At 42.5% G+C, this 19204-nt stretch overlaps 1 protein-coding gene and 1 pseudogene across 1 annotated transcript; both read left to right on the top strand.

Annotated features, from left to right (window-relative positions):
* The first annotated feature begins 243 nt into the window (after positions 1-243).
* On the top strand, positions 244-18404 carry LOC131316278 (probable aldo-keto reductase 4; annotated as a pseudogene).
* On the top strand, positions 13406-16473 carry LOC131316264 (pentatricopeptide repeat-containing protein At1g62930, chloroplastic-like). Its single transcript, XM_058345578.1, has one exon. The coding sequence runs from the start codon at positions 14187-14189 to the stop codon at positions 15396-15398; it is 1212 nt and encodes a 403-aa protein (XP_058201561.1). The 5' UTR covers positions 13406-14186; the 3' UTR covers positions 15399-16473.
* Positions 18405-19204: the final 800 nt, after the last annotated feature.

Here is a 19204-nt window from a genome sequence, read left to right as displayed (position 1 = left end):
CCCCAAAATGACCGGGGACACCATAGCATCATCCAACTCTAGCTTCTCTTAAAAGTTTCTAATTTCTTCTCCTTATAATTTCGTGATCATTTCCACAGTTTTCATTCAATCATTGATTGTGTTTCAGAATCATTGAAAATTTGGTAAGTTTTCTAATAATTCTACAAAAACTACTCTCCAGTCCAGACTATAAACCGAGAGAGAGAGAGAGAGAGAGAGAGAGAGAGAGAGAGAGAGAGAGAGATGGGAAGAGTGGGGAGGATGAAGCTGGGATCACAAGGTCTAGAAGTGTCGGCACAGGGACTGGGATGTATGGGCATGTCGGCCGTCTACGGCCCACCAAAGGCAGAAGAAGAAATGATAAAGCTAATCCACCACGCCATCAACTCCGGCGTCACTTTCCTCGACACCTCCGACGTGTACGGCGACAACGAAACCCTCCTTGGCAAGGTAATAGTATCACATCTAGCTCTTACTACTCAATTACGTATATATATTGGGTTTGTGAAGCCTGATTGTGGTTGTCTTGGACTATTTCAGTTCACAGAAAATCTTGTTTGCTGACCATTCCGTAAAGCCAGGCCAATCGCGCGTGTCCAAAGTATTTTTGGACAGTCCGGATTGAAAATCAATTGTGACCGGTCAAAATTGCAAACAAATCTTAGCCATTTATTGCGCCGCTCCGTGAACAACCTGATCACGGAGCCTCCGTGAATAAGTTTCTCTCTTCAGTTCTTCAGTTCAACCTGTATAACAGCAGTCATGTAATAACTGATGTAGTGTGGATGTAAACTAGTATACACCTTGGAAACCACGCAAAAATCGATAAGTCTAGGTACATTACACCAAACCACTACACTATCTACTACATTTTTTGTGAGGCTCATTCTGGATCCAACAAAAATATAGAAAAATGCCATAAATTTTAAAATAATAATGTTTCATGGAGTTTTGTAAAAAATCAGCTTCAACGGATATTAGTAAGTATTATTTCTGAATTGGTAGGGGCGAAACTACATAGTTGAGGAGAGATCCTGAACGCTTAAGTTTTATGTTGATTTGGCCGATTTCTCAATGGTGTAGTTGATATTTACTGTATTTCAGTGAAATAAAGGGTAAAGTTGTTATTGGTTTATGAGCAGGCAATGAAGGGAGGGATGAGAGAAAAAGTTGAATTGGCTACCAAATTCGGGATTACCTTTCATGGAAAGATAGAGATGCACGGGGATCCGGGCTACGTACGGGCCGCCTGTGAGTCCAGCTTGAAGCAGCTAGGCATCAATTGCATCGATCTCTATTACCAGCACCGGGTCGACATCCGTGTGCCCATTGAAGTCACGGTTCGGCCCCTTGTTTCTTCTTTCCTCTCCAGTGGCAAATTTTGTTGGTTCACATATTCAACCTATGCTCGTGTCAACAATGTGCAAAGGTTTCATCTATGTTTTCATCAAACGGATTTCGTCTACTTTGCCTTCCAATGTCATGGTATTGCCTTTTTTTTTGGCACAGAGAAGTTGCAAATATTAACTCAGAATTTGTTATATCTAGTTCATCAGATGGGCAGTCTGCGAAAGCAACAAAGATAACTATGCATAACATGTAAACCAAAGTAATTTATGTTTTCGCATCAAACTTCAAGCCAATGTTGCGGAAACAAAGGACCAAACCAGAACACAAACACATATACAAATTCAGATGCTTGACCCACATCAAGCCAAATGCTCAACCTCGATTGAGCCAGGCGCCCCAGAGGCGCATGCACCCCGAAGGTGCTTAACATTGAATCAGGTGGACTGAGCTTGAACCACCATCAAACTCACTCCCAATAACTTCAGCGGACAGATCTGCAGTAGATTCAAAATCAAATTCCCCAATAACGGTGGCAGCTCCACCTTCAGCTTTACTCACACACACACAGTGCACACACTGCACTTTTCATACAACAAGGGGGAGTGATCCCCTGTGGTCACACCCACCCACTAAGGGTGTACCCCAACAATCACCCCCTACACCTGAGTGGGGTAATCGTTGAATCCGCAGCGTTGTCCGACTGCAATCCGCCACTCTAGCACCACAGCTATCCCCTGCTCACACCAGAGGCTCCACTCGCCAGATAATCTCACACATCACCTACGAGGAGGCTAAAACAACCCAGCTAGATATCCGTGACTCATATCGGCAACACCGCCGATACATTGCACCCCCTCAACCGAGTGCTCCGCATCCAAACCCGAATGCTCCACATCCCAATCCCGAGATGTCCGCAGCAAAGTCCATTTCTATCCGCGCTCCTCTGCTGCTTGAGCGCCCGCATCACCCCTTGGATGCTGTAATCCGCGTTCGTCAATCCCGTTCTGCCCCTCTAGTCAAGCGCCTGTGTCACTGCTAGCCATCAGAAGTTTCACCACCCCCACACCGGAAGTGTATCTACCAACTGACCGAGTGTCTCCTTGCAAGACCAGATCTTCCGCGGCTGAACCCCGAACGCACCGTGCCCAATCACAGAGCACAAAATCCGATTGAACCAGACTGCCTCCGATCACTGTCAATCATCTCCGCAAACCAATGCACTAGTGAGCGCCTGTGTCACTACCAACCCGAGTGTATCCTTGCTCACTAGCTCCGCGCATGTTTGCCTCGATCAACCTCCGATCTCTGCAAGTCTGCTCCGCTAAGCGCTCGCACCGGCCTAGGAGCCCCCAATCCGAAAACGGAGCCCGCGGTTGCGTCCGGAACGTCGAGATAGTCAAAATCGACTAATCATACGCGAAAAACGGAGTCCGAATGGCCCCGAAATCGCAAAAAACCAAATCTGGCAGTTTGACCATTGACCAGCCACTGTACCGCTGACTGGACTGCCATGTCAGCGTTGACCTGCTGACGTGGAAAGTTGACCTCTGACGTGTCACCAAAATGGGACATTCCTGCTGACGTGGCACCGCCACGTGGTCGCTGACGTGGCTGCTCACTGAGCCGCTGACTCATCGCCTAGTCAGCGTTGACCGCCCATGTGGCGTTGACCGGCACACGCTCTCCACACGCCAGCGTGTGCTCTCCGCGTGCCAGCGTGCGCTATCCACGCGCGCGCGCAGATCTGACGCGCTCCGCACGCCCCACCTTTGACCGGCGCGTGCTCGCTCCTCCGGCCACCTCCGGAGACGTTCCGACCACCGTTGTGATCGTCTCAACAATCCGAATTTGGGTCTTTGATCAAAAAAAATTTCCGATCACTTTTCGGAACTGGGTTCTATCTGGACAGAACTCGCGGTGAACACGCCGCCGTCGAACGGAGCGTTCTGCTTCTGTGGTGCTCGGTTCGCGACGGGCCTTGGTGCGTTGGAATCGTCTCGGAGAGACGCACGAGACTCAGTGATCAAACTGAGTTTTTGATCAGAATTCCGTGACTGTAATTTTCTGGACAGAAACGGAAAACAGAGCCGAAACAGAGTTTGTGTTCTTGGTAACCAAATGCTCTGATACCAATTGTTGCGGAAACTAAGGATCAAACCAGAACACAAACACACACACAAACACAGAGACAAAGATTTACGTGGTTCCCCAAAATCGGGTACGTCCACGGGGGCAGCCAGATTATATTTAGGAGGAGGAGGATTACAAATCACTCAAACTCACACTCTCTCAAACTGATACAAAATCAGATACGTTTCTGATTTCCCACTCTCTGGTCTCTCACTCAAGAGAGATACTTCTTACAGAAAACTAGTGCCTTCATTTATAAGCACAATTCAGTGCACTGTTCACAAGCATGGGAGAATCAATTTCAATAATGCTGACCCACGCCTGAGATTTTCCATGCCAGACAAAACCATTACTCCATGGCTGCATGAGGACTAAATGACCACTTGCTTTCAATCATCAACGGAGGTGTGCTGGTGAACAGGGAAGTGCAGACTTTGCACACAAAATCCCTCCTGTTGCTAGCACACCAGAAGAGATTTTGTGTGCAAAGTCTGCACTTCTCCTGTTGCTAGCACACCAGAAGAGATTTTGTGTGCAAAGTCTGCACTTCCCTGTTCACCAGCACACCTCCGTTGATGATTGAAAGCAAGTGGTCATTTAGTCCTCATGCAGCCATGGAGTAATGGTTTTGTCTGGCATGGAAAATCTCAGGCGTGGGTCAGCATTATTGAAATTGATTCTCCCATGCTTGTGAACAGTGCACTGAATTGTGCTTATAAATGAAGGCACTAGTTTTCTGTAAGAAGTATCTCTCTTGAGTGAGAGACCAGAGAGTGGGAAATCAGAAACGTATCTGATTTTGTATCAGTTTGAGAGAGTGTGAGTTTGAGTGATTTGTAATCCTCCTCCTCCTAAATATAATCTGGCTGCCCCCGTGGACGTACCCGATTTTGGGGAACCACGTAAATCTTTGTCTCTGTGTTTGTGTGTGTGTTTGTGTTCTGGTTTGATCCTTAGTTTCCGCAACAGCCAAGTGTTACCAGCCACGCTTGAGATTGTTTGATTATGTGTTCGAGTCAAGCTCAAGATCGTTTTCATATTACCGTCATCATAAACATACAAGTTTCTGCACGTCTCCAGAATGGTTCCTTGTGTTTCCTTTAAATGCATTTCTTAACAAGCTTTTCATCAAGCCCCACTAATTGTTTCTGGCCATTTTTTTCATCAGATGGGAGAACTCAAGAAACTGGTTGAAGAGGGTAAAATAAAGTACGTCGGTCTGTCTGAGGTGTGTGCATCAACGATCAGAAGGGCTCATGCAGTTCATCCAGTTACGGCAATACAATTGGAATGGTCCTTATGGTCACGGGATGTGGAGGAAGAAATAGTCCCTACTTGCAGGTGAGGCATATGTTCTGCCAAATTTCATCTTAGGGAGTACTAAGCTATCCAACTGTCTAATTTGCTATCCCATTTCATGATTCTGAGAACTTGGCATTGGGATCGTCGCATACTCTCCATTAGGATTAGGGTTCTTTGCATCAGGTGCCAAGCTTATTGAAAATCTGGCAACTGAGGATTTTCGGAAGGTTTGTAAATTGAATACATACTTTTGACTTTGACACTGAGATACAGTTTACACAATGGTAGTTCCGCATAATGATATTGGGTGTTTAAAACTTGTCCCGTTCTACAGCTTTAGCTGACTAATCGACCTTATGAATTGAAAAACTGTTCCCTGTTTCCGAACATTTAATTGGTACTTGTTCGTCAAAGTTAAATAAACGAAACTAAGGTAAACTCTTTCTGTCTGGGAACAAGGCCTGTGAATCCATGCGGATTCCCACTGGGCTGGCTGGCTCCGTTCGTGAGGAAAGGGTTCAATGGATGTTAAAAAAGAATTAAGTGAAACACTTTAGAGTAACCTTTTTTAAAAGATCACATTCTGGCCTTCCGACGAGACTAATCCTTCTGTATGACTGATTGGAGTTCTGATGCTGAATCATTCCTTTTATTGTGTGCAGTCTCTGCCAAGGTTTCAACCAGAGAATGTGGAGCATAACAAGACTATGTTTGAGCTCGTTAATGAAATGGCAGCTAAAAAGGGCTGCACCCCGGGGCAACTAGCCTTGGGATGGGTTCATCACCAAGGGAACGACGTGTGCCCTATTCCCGGCACCACCAAGATCGAAAACTTTGATCAGAACGTTGGTGCTTTGTCGGTAAAACTAACGCCTGAAGAAATGGCTGAGCTCGAATCCATTGCAGATGCAGTTAAGGGTGGTAGAGATGGAGGTGTGGTCCCTACTTGGAAGAATTCAGAGACTCCACCCTTGTCATCGTGGGCGGCCGACTGAGCTCATGCCTTTTTTTTTTTTTTTTACTTCTTTTTGGAGCTGTAAAAGAAACTTTTGGTTTGTGATTGTGGTTCTGGTGTGTTTGAATTCTGTGTGTACATTTTTTACTGTGATTATAGAGAACTATTTTTCACTTGTTTGAAGAAGTTACAGATTATTCGATGAGAGCCCAGTAGTGTGGTGATGTTAATAGATACTATATTGGAAGTCAGAAATAGGTTTTTAAGGGCCATTTCTAGCCAGTAATGGTGTTTCGGTGCATTTCCGGTTCTGAAACACTAGAATGGACCGGATTTCGTGTTCTTTGATGAGAACTTGTTCAAGATCGATTTGTTACATAAAAAAATCTAAGCTTGTTCAATTTATTTTTTATGCCTGTCAAGATTTCTATTCAAGCTTGAAGAAGCTATATACAATTTTGCTTGTTCAGCATAAGAAATTGGCTCGCCTTTTAAACAAACTGAGGCTCCGTTTGTTTCATTGTAATAAAATGTTTTTCAAAGTAAAATATTTTTCATGAAAAATAGTTTTTCTAAAAAGATCGTTCTCGATTTTGTTTTCCGGTGTTTGGTGGATAGTGGGAAAAATAGATTTTCCCTTGTTTAGTAGGAGTAAAACAATAGAATCAATCAAAGTCTTGGTTCAAAATCTTATTCTGGTTGTGATTGAAAAAGATAATGCACAAAACATGAAGATTTTTGTATTCAAATCCTACGAAATAGAGTATATGAGAGAGAGAGAGAGAGAGAGAGAGAGAGAGAGAGAGAGAGAGAGAGAGAGAGAGAGAGAGAGAGAGAGAGAGAGAGAGGCTTTGTTTATTTGGATGTAAAATATTTTCCTAGAAAATGTTTTGCCCTTCATATAGTTGAAAATGTTTTCTTCTCGTAAAGATGGTAAGTCATTTTTTGAACTTGAAAGAGAGAGGTTTTGTTTATTTGGATGTAAAATATTTTCCTAAAAATATTTTACTCTTTCATATTGTTGAAAATGTTTCTTCTTGGAAAGATGGTAAATCATTTTCTGAACTTTGCCTTTGCTGCTTGTCTAAGGTCATCCACAGTGGCATAATCAAAAGCAAATTATTTTTAAAATTAACAATATTGGAGTAAAAGATGGCTCACAATGGTATAATCAAACTTAACAACATTCTTAGAAATAATCAAATTTTGGGCTTTGAATAACCAAAACTAGCAACATTTTTTCAATAATCAAAATTTATGGATCTCACACCACATAAGTTAACTGGTTCTAAAATTTATGTACACGCGTGTTTCAAATGGTATTTTCTTCGCCTACTCTATATCTCATTTTCTTCAGCCACAAGCTCTTTCTTTTTCTTTCCCTCCAAAAGTAAAGCTCATATCTTTCAATCATTTACAATTCAACTCATTGTCACCGGATTAAGGTATTTCACTTTTTTTCCGTTTTTATTTTATTCTTTTTCGTTCCTCTTCTTGTGGTTGAGTACATGAAGAACTTTGTATTCTTTTACAAATTCAAAAACACATTTGTTTTTTTTTTTTTTTGAGTACATGATTTTTTTTCCAAATTCATAATATGAGGGAAGGAAGTCACCAATTTTTTCTCCAAAATTAAGGGAGAAAATCGATATATTTTTGCCAAAAAAAAAAAAACCGTAATGGAGGGAAGTGATCAGTGGTGAAAAACATTTGTCGCCGCATTAAGGTATTTCACTTTTTTTTCCCGTTTTTATTTTATTCTTTTTCGTTCCTCTCCCTGTGGTTGAGTGCATAAAAAACCTTACATTTTTTTACAAATTCAAGAACACATCTGTTTTTTTTTTTTTTTGAGTACATGATTTTTTTTCCAAATTCATAATATTAGGGAAGGAAGTCACCAATTTTTTTTTCCAAAATTAAAGGAGAAAATTGATATATTTTTGCAAAAAAAAAAGTGTAATGGAGGGAAGTGATCAATGGTGGAAAACACAAGGGGAGAGAGAGTGAAATTGTAGTGTATCCCTTATTTTAGTTATGGACTAGAAGTGACCATTGTGGACCTCAATATTGTTAAGCTTAGTAACCTCTTAAATGGATAATCAAAAGTTGATGTGTAAACTTTTGATTATCCATTTTTGATTATGCCACTGTGGATGGCCTAATAATTACGTTACTTACTGATCTCCTCCGCAGACCCAATTTCATCAACTATGACCTAACCAAATTTTATATGTCATAAATACGAACAAACATCATCTTACAGCTACTAACCAATTATCAATCATACACTCGAAAATAAAAACGAAACTTTTGTTTTGTGCAAAACCATTTTACATGGAACATCTTTTACATTGGAAAAATTTTTACTTTCAAACAAACAGAGCCTAAACAAAGAATATGTGATGAAAAACTAACTTGACTTATTTAGCTGAACGAGACCTCAGTAAAGGGGTTTTGTTTTTTTGGTGTAATTTTTTTGTTTGGGGTGCTTGATACGTCTTGGCTGCTTGCCAACTATGCACCATGTGGAGTTTCGAAAAATGCATTGTCCTCTCTCTCTCCTTGTGAGAGCTTCTCTCTCTAGAGCCTTTTTTCTCTAGGGTTTTTCTATATTATTTTCTTCCTCAATTGGGTATCAACTTTCGGGAAGTCGGTATCATTTCTTATTCACTGATCCCTTCTCGAGAGTTTCAAAAAGAGTGAGGGGGGAACTTTTCCTGGTGTGAATGGCGGATGAGGTGGCAGTACAAATGGGGAGGGTGCAGCTGGACTCCGACGAGGAGGTGGAGGAGATTGTTCTTAGTGAGGCGGTGGTATCAAAGGTTGTCTCATCTTGTTTATTTAGCTTGGTGGGTCGGCTTTTGATATCCAGGAAGTTCAATAAGATAGCTTTTAAAGATTGTCTCAGGAAGGCTTGGGGGATGAAGGCGAATCTTCGGATCGTCGAAGTGGGAGATAATCTTTTTCACTTCCGATTTGCGGAAGAGGAGGGGATGAGAAGGGTACTAGCAGGGGGTCCGTGGAATTTTGATGATCATATAGTACTCCTCAAGCAATGGCAAGAGGGGATGGTGGAAAGTGACGTTACTTTCGAGTCTTTTGATATATGGATTCAACTACATGGGCTTCCTTTTGAATACATTGGTCAAGAGGTTAGGAGAGTCATTGGAAGCAAAATTGGCGAATTACTGGAGGTGGATGATCGCTTGGAAGGGGGAGAGCGGGGGCGGTTCATTCGAGTTAGGGTACGGCTGAAGGTGAATACTCCTCTCAAGCGCGGTGGAAATATAGTATGTGGAGGCGGTCGGAAAGTATGGGTGGATTACAAGTACGAGCGAATTCCATCTTTCTGTTTCTAGTGTGTAAGGGTTGATCATGAGGAAAATGTATGTCACATCAAGGATAATGATGGGCAGGAGGGTCGACTACGGGAGGGTAGGTATGGCGAATGGATGAAGGCGGCATCGGCTTTTAGGAGGCGGAGGGAGCAGGCCATGGAGTATGACAGGACCTGGAACCGAGGTTCCGGCGGCGTTTCTCATCGAACCACGGTGATAGCTGGCGGCGGTGCTAGATCTAGCGATGATAACGGTAAGAGCGGAGAAAGGGGGATTCTCACCGAAAATAAAGGAGGTAATTGGAGGGATAATCAATTTGTGGAAATTGGAGATAATTCCGTTATTAGTTTGAGTGTTGCTATATGTACCGACCACGGGGAGGGAAAACGTACCGACGGCCGCCGGCGGGCCGTCTCCGGCCACCGGACGGCCGATCCGAGCCGTTCAAAAATTCTAAAAAATAAAACCGAGGGGGTCAACGCGGGAATCAAGGGCATCCGAGGTGTTTAGGGTGCTTGATCAAAGCACCCTTTTTTCGTGTATATATGTGCCGAGGGGGTCAACGCGGGAATCAAGGGCATCCGAGGTGTTTAGGGTGCTTGATCAAAGCACCCTTTTTTCGTGTATATATGTGTGTGTACATATATACACGAAAAAAGGGTGCTTTGATCAAGCACCCTAAACACCTCGGATGCCCTTGATTCCCGCGTTGACCCCCTCGGTTTTATTTTTTAGAATTTTTGAACGGCTCGGATCGGCCGTCCGGTGGCCGGAGACGGCCCGCCGGCGGCCGTCGGTACGTTTTCTCTCCCCCAATGGTCGGTACTCATAGATTTTTCGTATTAGTTTAAATGGTAAATCCCACCGTGTAGGGGATTTGTTTCCATCCGAGAGTGACGTGAACAAAGGAAATTCAGATAATTTGAGTAAACATGGAAAGGAGAATCAAGGAATGCAGCTATCTACTGACAATGGGCCGGGTAGAGAACTTGCTGGATTACATGTTTTAAACCCAATTTCGACTGGGCTCGAAAAGAGGCAGAATGCTTTTCTTTCTAGCATTTTTTTGGATAAAGGGGAATATGGGAAAGTGAATCTGGGCCTGACTGGAGGGGTTAACAAAAAGACAATGGGGCTTGAAAGTGGAGTACAAATTGAAGAGGGGATAATGGCCCAATCTAAAGATGGCCCAGTGAGTGACTGTTCTGGATTGGAATGGGTTACTCTGATGGACATACCTATCGGCTCCAGCATCAATATTGGGACATCCGGTGGAACTTCTCAGTTGATTTTCTCGTCTAAAGCAGGGGAGGTAGGTACTACCCGCTCTGGTAAAGCAAAAAGTGTGAAGGGTAGCGCCACAAATGGTGGCGGGAGGGGAAGAGGCCGAAAAAAGGGAATCGAGAAATCTCCGCTGGTTTTGGGAAAGCGAAAAACAGCAGCTAGTGGCCAGGAGATAGAGCGATTAGAGGATGTTATCGAAGCAGATGGTGGTGGGGAAGGGAAGAGACATGAAGGGCAATCAACAACTCAAGATATGGTGGAGGCGGCCAGCCGAGAATGGCCCTCAACTTCCCAATGAGTATTCTTTTCTGGAACTGTCAAGGTGTGGGGAACCCCCTGACAGTCCATACTCTTAAGGGGTTGTGCAAACTCCATTCCCCCGGTGGGGTGTTCTTGGCCGAGACAAAGAACAGGAGGTATAAGGTGGAACAAGTATGTAGGGAGCTGGGTTTTTCAAACTTTTTTGTAATGGATCCCGAAGGTATTGGAGGGGGACTATGTTTCATGTGGAAAAAGGGAATTTCAGTTCGTGCTATCGGAAGCTCGAACTATTGGATCGATATGGAGGTGCGGTTTGAGGATGGAAAGCTGTGGAGATATACAGGTATATATGCAAGCACTGATATGAGAGAAAGGAGATTAATTTGGGAAGAAGTATCGAAGTTCGGGATTCAAGGGGATGTGCCGTGGGTAATTATGGGGGATTTTAATGCCGTAGTATCCAACGAGGAGAAGCGTGGTGGGAATGAGAAGGAAGATTGGGAACTTCGGGATTTTCAACAGTTTATTCGGTCAAATCAGTTGATTGATGTGGGGTATGTGGGGTATCCATTCACTTGGAATAACAAGAGGATGGGAGGTGACAACATTAGAATCCGGCTGGACCGTGCGCTTGCATCGTCTAAATGGAGAACAGATTATCCAGATGTCATCCTTCGCCACCTTAAGGCTAGGGGATCTGACCATTGTCCGATTATCCTCTCTAAATCGGCAGCGGAAGGTTTTCCCAAACCTCGGTTTATCTTTGATAGTAGGTGGGTGAAGGAGCGACAATGTGGGGATATTGTGAGAAGATGTTGGGGTCAGGATATAAGGGGCTCACGATGGTTTTCGATTCAAAGGCGACTTAAAATCTGTAGGCAGAAACTTCGGGCATGGAGATCTCGTACCCAGCTGAATTCTAGGCACACTATTAGAGATTTGGAGCTACAGTTAGATGAACTAGAAGAGGAGACTGTTTTTGATGGAGCTTTATACAAAGAAAAAGAGGGGAGATTAAAAACTGCAGTGAGAGAAGACGAAAAGTATTGGAGGACCAAATCGAGGGTGAAATGGCTCAACCTAGGGGACCGAAACACAGCCTTCTTTCATGCTCGGACAACTCAGCGGAGAGTTCAAAATCGTATCCATGGACTGGAGGATGAACAAGGTAATTGGAAGGAAGGTAACGGTGAGATTGATGTAGGACAGATTTAGAACCCTTAGCGTATCGCTGCCTACAACTAGAATCGTGGTGCTTTGGGTGGGGAAATAAGAATATTGTTTGGTTAAGTGCGCAAAGTAGAAGAAATGAGAGAATAGAAGAAGTCGAGAGAGATAGAGAGAGAGATGTGCATTACCCTCGCAAGGGCTAGGCAGTTTCTGCAAGGAAGGACCACAGCCCAAACCCCAATTACAAAGGCCTTAACCTTGTAAACTCAATTCATTAATCAACTCTATTCCAAATGAAAGATTACATCTCAATTTATAATCCATGAGAAAGACTCTTCGAATTCCTAGAACTTTAAATGAAATGAACCTAATTAATGAACACATTCAAAAAAGATGTGAGGCTGAACCTAGATATATGCGTACATTGAACCTACTAGCATGTGTTTAATGCATCTAGATGAGTATTAATGCAAACACTAAATACATGATGACCCTTTCAACTATCAATGCAAACACTTAATTCATGATGACCCTTTAACTACCAAACTAACATAGATGACCCTTGAACTACCAACTACCAAGGACACTTATTTTCAGACCAAAAAGCCTTCTTGATGCTCGTGCTATCCTTAGCCTTTGGTGTATGCTTCCAAAGCCTATGAAACTTGTCTAACCACTCCATGGCTATGTCATCAGAGATCCAAGGCATTATTCTTCGTTATTTTTTTCAGATATATTTTTGTCTAGTGATCCGGCTGGATTTGACACGGTCTTGAATTGTGTGGGGAAGAGGGTGACAGATGCTATGAATAGGAGACTTATTAGACCTTTGAGAGCAGAGGAGGTTAAAGAGGCGGTATTCCAAATGGACCCGGCAAAATCACCGGGGCCAGATGGATTCACTGCATCTTTCTTTCAAAATTATTGGGATGTTCTTGCGAGGGATATTATTGACGCAGTCAGAAGTTTTATGTTTTCAGGTAGACTCCTGAGGGGCATTAATCATACTCATTTAGTCTTAATCCCTAAGGTTAAGTGTCCAATGTCCATGGGGCAGCTCCGCCCTATTAGTTTATGCAATATTGTGTATAAAGTGGTGGCAAAGGTGTTAACTAATCGCTTGAGTGAGTGTCTTCCGCACATTATTTCGGGAAATCAAAGTGCCTTTGTGGCAGGGAGCATTATCTCGGATAATGTGTTGATTGGGCAAGTGGTGATTCATCATTTGAAGTCAAAGAGAAAGGGAAAGCAGTGTGGCATGGCGATCAAGTTAGATATGAGCAAGGCTTATGATAGGGTGGAATGGAGTTTTGTTAACGCTATAATGCGAAGGTTGGGTTTTAATGAGAGATGGATTGGATGGATTATGGAATGCATCACCACTCCATCGTATTCAGTTTTAATTAATGGATCAAGCCACGGGTATGTTCTCCCATCGAGAGGTATTCGGCAGGGAGACCCTATTTCCCCGTATCTGTTTGTACTTTGTGCGGAGGGCTTATCTGCTATGCTTCATGAGGGTGAAAGAAGGGGATCAATTCATGGGATTAGAGTCTGCAGGGGGGCTCCATCTGTAAGCCACTTATTTTTCGCGGATGACACACTAATCTTTGCTAGGGCTGATGGTGCGGAAACTGCTACTATTAAGGGTATTCTGAATTCGTATGGTCGGGCGTCGGGTCAGTTGATCAATTACTCTAAATCAGCAATGTTCTTTAGTACAAACCGCATCAGATTCGGGATAATCTATGTCATGTTATGGAGGTCAGGAGAGATGCTACATTGGGAAATTATTTGGGGCTACCGGCTGATATAGGTCGGTCTAAACGTGCAATGTTTGCATTTTTAAAGGATAAAATGATAACTAGAATTGATGATTGGAGTGGTATTATTCTTAATCAGGCGGGCCATGAGGTAAAACTCAAATCGGTGGCAATGGCTCTTCCGACTTATGTGATGTCTTGTGTTAAAATTCCAGAGAGTCTTTGTTCAGAGATTTCCGCTATAGTGGCATCTTTTTGGTGGGGGGAGAGTGCGGGAAAAAGGAAGATGCATTGGATGACGTGGGATAAACTTTGCGAGAAGAAGTCAGGAGGGGGATTGGGCTTTCGGGACCTTTCATGCTTTAATCTTGCTCTTTTGGCTAAGCAAGGTTGGAGACTATTATTGGATGAGAACTCTCTACTTTCACAGGTACTTAGAGCTAAATATTTTCCGAACTCTTCGTTCTTTGAAGCAAAGGCTGGGTCGAATCCCTCGTGGACGTGGCGCAGTATTTTGGAAGGGAGGAAAGTGCTAATGGAAGGCATGCGTTGGAGGATTGGGAATGGAAGGAGGGTAAGGGCGGGACAGGATCCGTGGCTGCCAAAAACTAGTGGTTTTCGGCCTAGAGGAATATGCAGAAATGGAACTATAGGCCTAATGTTGTGATGTATAACACAATCATCGACAACCTTTGTAAGGACGGGAACATAGATGATGCTTTGAGCCTCTTATCAGAGATGAGAGGGTGGGATATTATGCCTAATGTCGTCACCTATAACTCTTTGGTTGATGGCTTATGCAAATCAGGTCGAGGGAAGGATGCCACAAGAATATTGAGTGACATGACGGAACAAAACATTTTCCCCGATGTTATAACCTTCTCTACGGTGGTGGATGCACTTTGCATGGAGGGAAGGACTGAAGAAGCGGAGGTTATACTCGAGATCATGATCCGAAGAGGTGAGAGACCCAATGTTATCACTTATAATGCACTGATGGACGGATATTGTTTGCAAGGCCAAATGAATAAAGCAAAAGAAGTGTTCAACTCTTTGGTGGATAGAGGCCTTGAGCCTGATATCCTTAGCTATAATATTTTAATCAATGGTTTCTACAATAAGATGAATGTAGACGAGGCCATGGATCTTTTTAGAGAAATGCCTTGTAAAGGTTTAAAACCTGATATTGGTACATACAACACTTTGTTAAAGGGGCTGTTGCACGCAGGGAGATGTGATGCAGTAGATCATATATTTCATGAGATGAAGTGTAGCGATCAAAATCCTGACATTTTAACGTACTTAATCTTGTTAGACGGATTCTTTAAGAATCAAAAAATTGGCAAGGCAGTAAAGGTGTTTCATTCAATGCTAGATCAAGGAATAGTTCCTAATAAGTTTATTTATTCTATCATCATTAATGGCATGTGCAAAGCTGGGAAGATTGAAGATGCTCGCAAAGTTTTTAGTGTCTTCTTAGCTAAAGTTTTGAAACCCGATGTTAAGGTTTACACAACAATGATTAGTGGACTTTGTAAGGCGGCTTTGGTAGACGAAGCTGAGGAGTTACTTCTGCAAATGGAGGGAGATGGGTGCCCACCAGATGATATGACTTACAATATTATGGTCCGGGCATTCCTAAAGAGGGGAGACATGCACAAGGTTAAGATACTTCTACTAGAAACAATCAACAGGAATTTCAAACCAGATGCATCTACCATGTCCATGATAGTAGATGTGCTTCGGGCTGAGGGTGAGGATAGCGATTTTTTTAAAATGATCCAGAGTCTTGTGCCAAGGGAAGATGGTAAAGCTGTGTCCCAAACTTTTAAGGGAATTATTTGAAGTTGTCAGATTATGGATGCTTGTGCAAGTGACATGGAAGGATTTTATGAGATTCTATGTTTTCAACTTTAGGAACAAGTTTCACCTTTACCATGTCATTTGTCTTGTAATTTTGCTCGAGGTTATACTATGATATCGTGATTTTATATTCTTGTGATGTTGGTTATTTTTATAGATGATGCATTTTTTCCCACTAGAATGTCTTTTCTCTTGGTAAAACTTATGTTAAGTTGTTAAATAATCATCCTAATGGGTAAACACATGGAAAGCTATTCATGCGAAATCACAAATGGCAGTGAAATCTATAATGATGAGCACAAACAAATATGAAAAATTGAATATTTCAGTATTTTAGTTTGGCCGCAATTATTTGTTTAAAGTGTTAGAATACCTTCGTAAATTGGTGGCACTTATTTCTATGAATCTTGACTGATGTTAGGTGTACTTCCGGTAGGTCACTCTTATCTTTCTCCTTCCCGTCTCTATGTTTCATCTACTCTCTAAGGCCATATTGATTGAAATTTCGTAAAGTTTCTCTGGATTTTGCGCTAAAAAAACTCTCAAGCAAGCAGAAAAAGGATCATACCCAGTGCACGAAGCTCCCGCTTACGTGGGTTCTTTGAATGATTGATGTAAGTAGCCTATGAAGCACCGGTACGCCAGAAACAATGGCGTACACGTACCTGGTACGGGTACGGGCTGGGTACGCCGGAAACGCATCGGGTACGCCGGAAACGAACCGGGTACGTTCGTATGTTTAGGGTTCGGCATGGGTACGCGAAATACTTTGATGGGTACGCAAAGAAGAAGAAGAAGCAGATGAGAAGAAAGATCGAAGAAGAAGAAGAAAGATCGAAGAAAAAGAAGAAGAGAGAGAAAGGGAGAAACCTGTTGATCCACTGCTACTGCGAGAGAGAGACGTCGGACGGAGAAGAGAGACGATGATCGATGGCGACGAGAGAGAGAGACGTCCGACGACGATGATGATCGACGGCCAAAGAGTCAGAGAGAGTCCATGGCGAGAGAGTCCACGGCGACGTCGGCGAGAGAGTCAGAGACGATGTGGGACAGTGGGAAGTTGTGAGCCATAGGTTTATACGTATATTTAAAGGGTTATTACACTCCAGTCCTTATACCTTATCATATGCAACAATATGGTCCCTAAATATATGAAAGTTTGCACTTCGACCCCTGGTCTCTTTTAAATTTGTATTTTATTAAGAAATATATAAATTTTTTATAACTAATATAATGATGTGATTATACATGAGCTATACATTATACATAAAAACTCAAGCATATTAAAATTATAAAAAATAATAATAAATAAATATGCCGTACCCTCGCCGTACCCGTACCCTACTTTTTTGGATTTTGCCGTTTCCCGTACCCGTACCCGTACCACGTACCGGTACCCATGCTCCATAGTAAGTAGCCTTACACTTGCAAGCAAAGAGGCTGCTTTCGAGAATCAAACCAGTGACCTTCATGGCACAAATGGGGCAGCTTTACTGCTATGCTAGGTCTGCCTTTCATCAAGCAAGCAAAAGAAGTAAGAAAAAGAACCCATTTATTCGGAACTTGTCCCCGTCCATTTTTTTTTCTTCCAGCTCGTTCCCTATCCGTATCTTATTTGTGTGTAGTATCTAGTCTCGACTCAATTGTCTTTAGTCGTCTTTAACCTTCTCTCCTGATTTGGTAAACTAATTTTGGGAATACTTGTTTGGTTGTCATGTATTCCTGATACCGGATGGGAGAACTCAAGAAACTGGTTGAAGAGGGTAATACTGATACATCGGTCTGTCTGAGTTGTGTGCATCAACGATCAGTAGGGCTCATGCAGTTGACCCAGTTACGGCAATACAGTTGGAATGGTCCTTGCGGTCAAGGGAGTGGAGGAAGAAATAGTCCCTACTTGCAGGTGAGGCATATGTTCGGCCAAATTTCAACTTAGGAAGTATTAAGTTATCCAACTGTCTAATTTGCTATCCCATTTGACAATTCAGAGAACTGGGCATTGAGATCGTCGCATACTCCCCGTTAGGGTTAGGGTTCTTTGCATCAGGTGCCAAGCTTATTGAAAATCTGGCAACTGAGGATTTTCAAAAGGTTTATGAGTCGAATACATACTTTTGACTTTGACACTCAGATACAGTTTACAGAATGGTAGTTCCTCGTAACGATATTGAATGTTAAAACTTTTCTCGTTCTACAGCTTTAACTGACTATAATCGACCTTATGAACTGAAAAACTGTTCACTGTTTCCAAACATTTAATTGGTGCTTGTTCGTCAAAGTTAAATAAACGAAACTAAGGTGAACTCTTTCTGTCAGGGACAAGGCCTGTGAATCCATGCGGTTTCCCATTGGACTGGCTGGCTTGGTTCGTGAGAAAAGGGTTCAAGGGTTCCTTCTGTATGATTGATTTAAGAGTTCTAATGCTGTATCAAGCCTTTTATTGTGTGCAGTCTCTGCCAAGGTTTCAACCGGAGAATGTGGAGCATAACGAGACTATGTTTGAGATTGTTAATGAAATGGCAGCAAAAAAGGGCTGCACCCCGGGGCAAGTAGCCTTGGGATGGGTTCATCACCAAGGGAACGACGTGTGCCCTATTCCCGGCTGCACCAAGATCGAAAACTTTGATCAGAACGTTGGTGCTTTGTCGGTAAACCTAATGCCTGAAGACATGGCTGAGCTCGAATCTATTGCAGATGCAGTTAAGGGAGGTAGAGATGGAGGTGTGGTCCCTACGTGGAAGAACTCAGAGACTCCACCCTTATCATCGTGGATGGCCGAGTGAGCTCATGCCTCTCTTTTTTTTTTTTAAACTTATTTTGGATCTGTAAAGGAACTTTTGGTTTGTGATTGTGCTTCTGGTGTGCTTGAATTCTGTGTAAACATTTTTGACTGTGATGCATGGGATGGATTCTTATAGGGCAATGTTTTTCCCTTGTGTTTGAAGAAGTTACAGATTACTGGATGAGAGCCCAGTAGTGTGGTGATGTTAATAGGAGTGTGTTGGAAGTCAGAAACGGGTTTTTGAGGACCATTCTTGCCAGTAATGGTGTTCCGGTGCATTTCTGGTTCCGAAACACTAGAATGGACCAAAATTTGTGTCCGTTTGATAAGAACTTGTTCAAGATCGATTTGTTAGGTAAAAAAATCAAGTTTGAACAGATTTTTTTATGCCCGTCAAGTTTTCTCCTCAAGCTTGAAGAAGCAAAACAATTTTGCTTGTTCGGCATAAGAAATTGGCTCGCCTCGTAAACAAATTGGTCTAATTCCGCTAAAGTTTTTATTTTTCAAGTATTTATTTATCGTTTTACAAAATAATTCATTTTTTCACAATACATCACATTTAATTTAAAAAATAAGTACTCCCTACTTTTTCTAACGTATTCCTTCATTAATTATAGATCTTTAATCTTTCCTGAAATTCGAACTTCCAAATTTTCCCTCTCTTATCTAATACGAACCGTTTTTTTTTTTGGCAAACTTTTTCTTGGTCAATCTTTTTTATTCAAACTTGCCCGATTCAGACAATCGCCCTAACTCTCCTCGTCCTTGTTCCAGCTATTTGCCACATGTCACCATTGACACATATTTCCTCGACAGAAAAAAATTTGCTAAAATATGGTGTAAACACTGCCCACCTGAAGCTCGGGCTGTCTTAACTCGTATGTATCCGTCTAAACAAAATTATAAAGTGCTCCTCAAGCACCATCACCTGATTCACCATTCTCACCATTCCGAATATATTCATATGTTTCTCGGTTCGGACCTTACTCTCATAATCCTTTAATAA

Source organism: Rhododendron vialii, chromosome 2a, assembly GCF_030253575.1.
Source record: "Rhododendron vialii isolate Sample 1 chromosome 2a, ASM3025357v1".
Lineage (NCBI taxonomy): Eukaryota > Viridiplantae > Streptophyta > Magnoliopsida > Ericales > Ericaceae > Rhododendron > Rhododendron vialii.
This window is presented reverse-complemented; position numbering and strand designations above follow the sequence as displayed.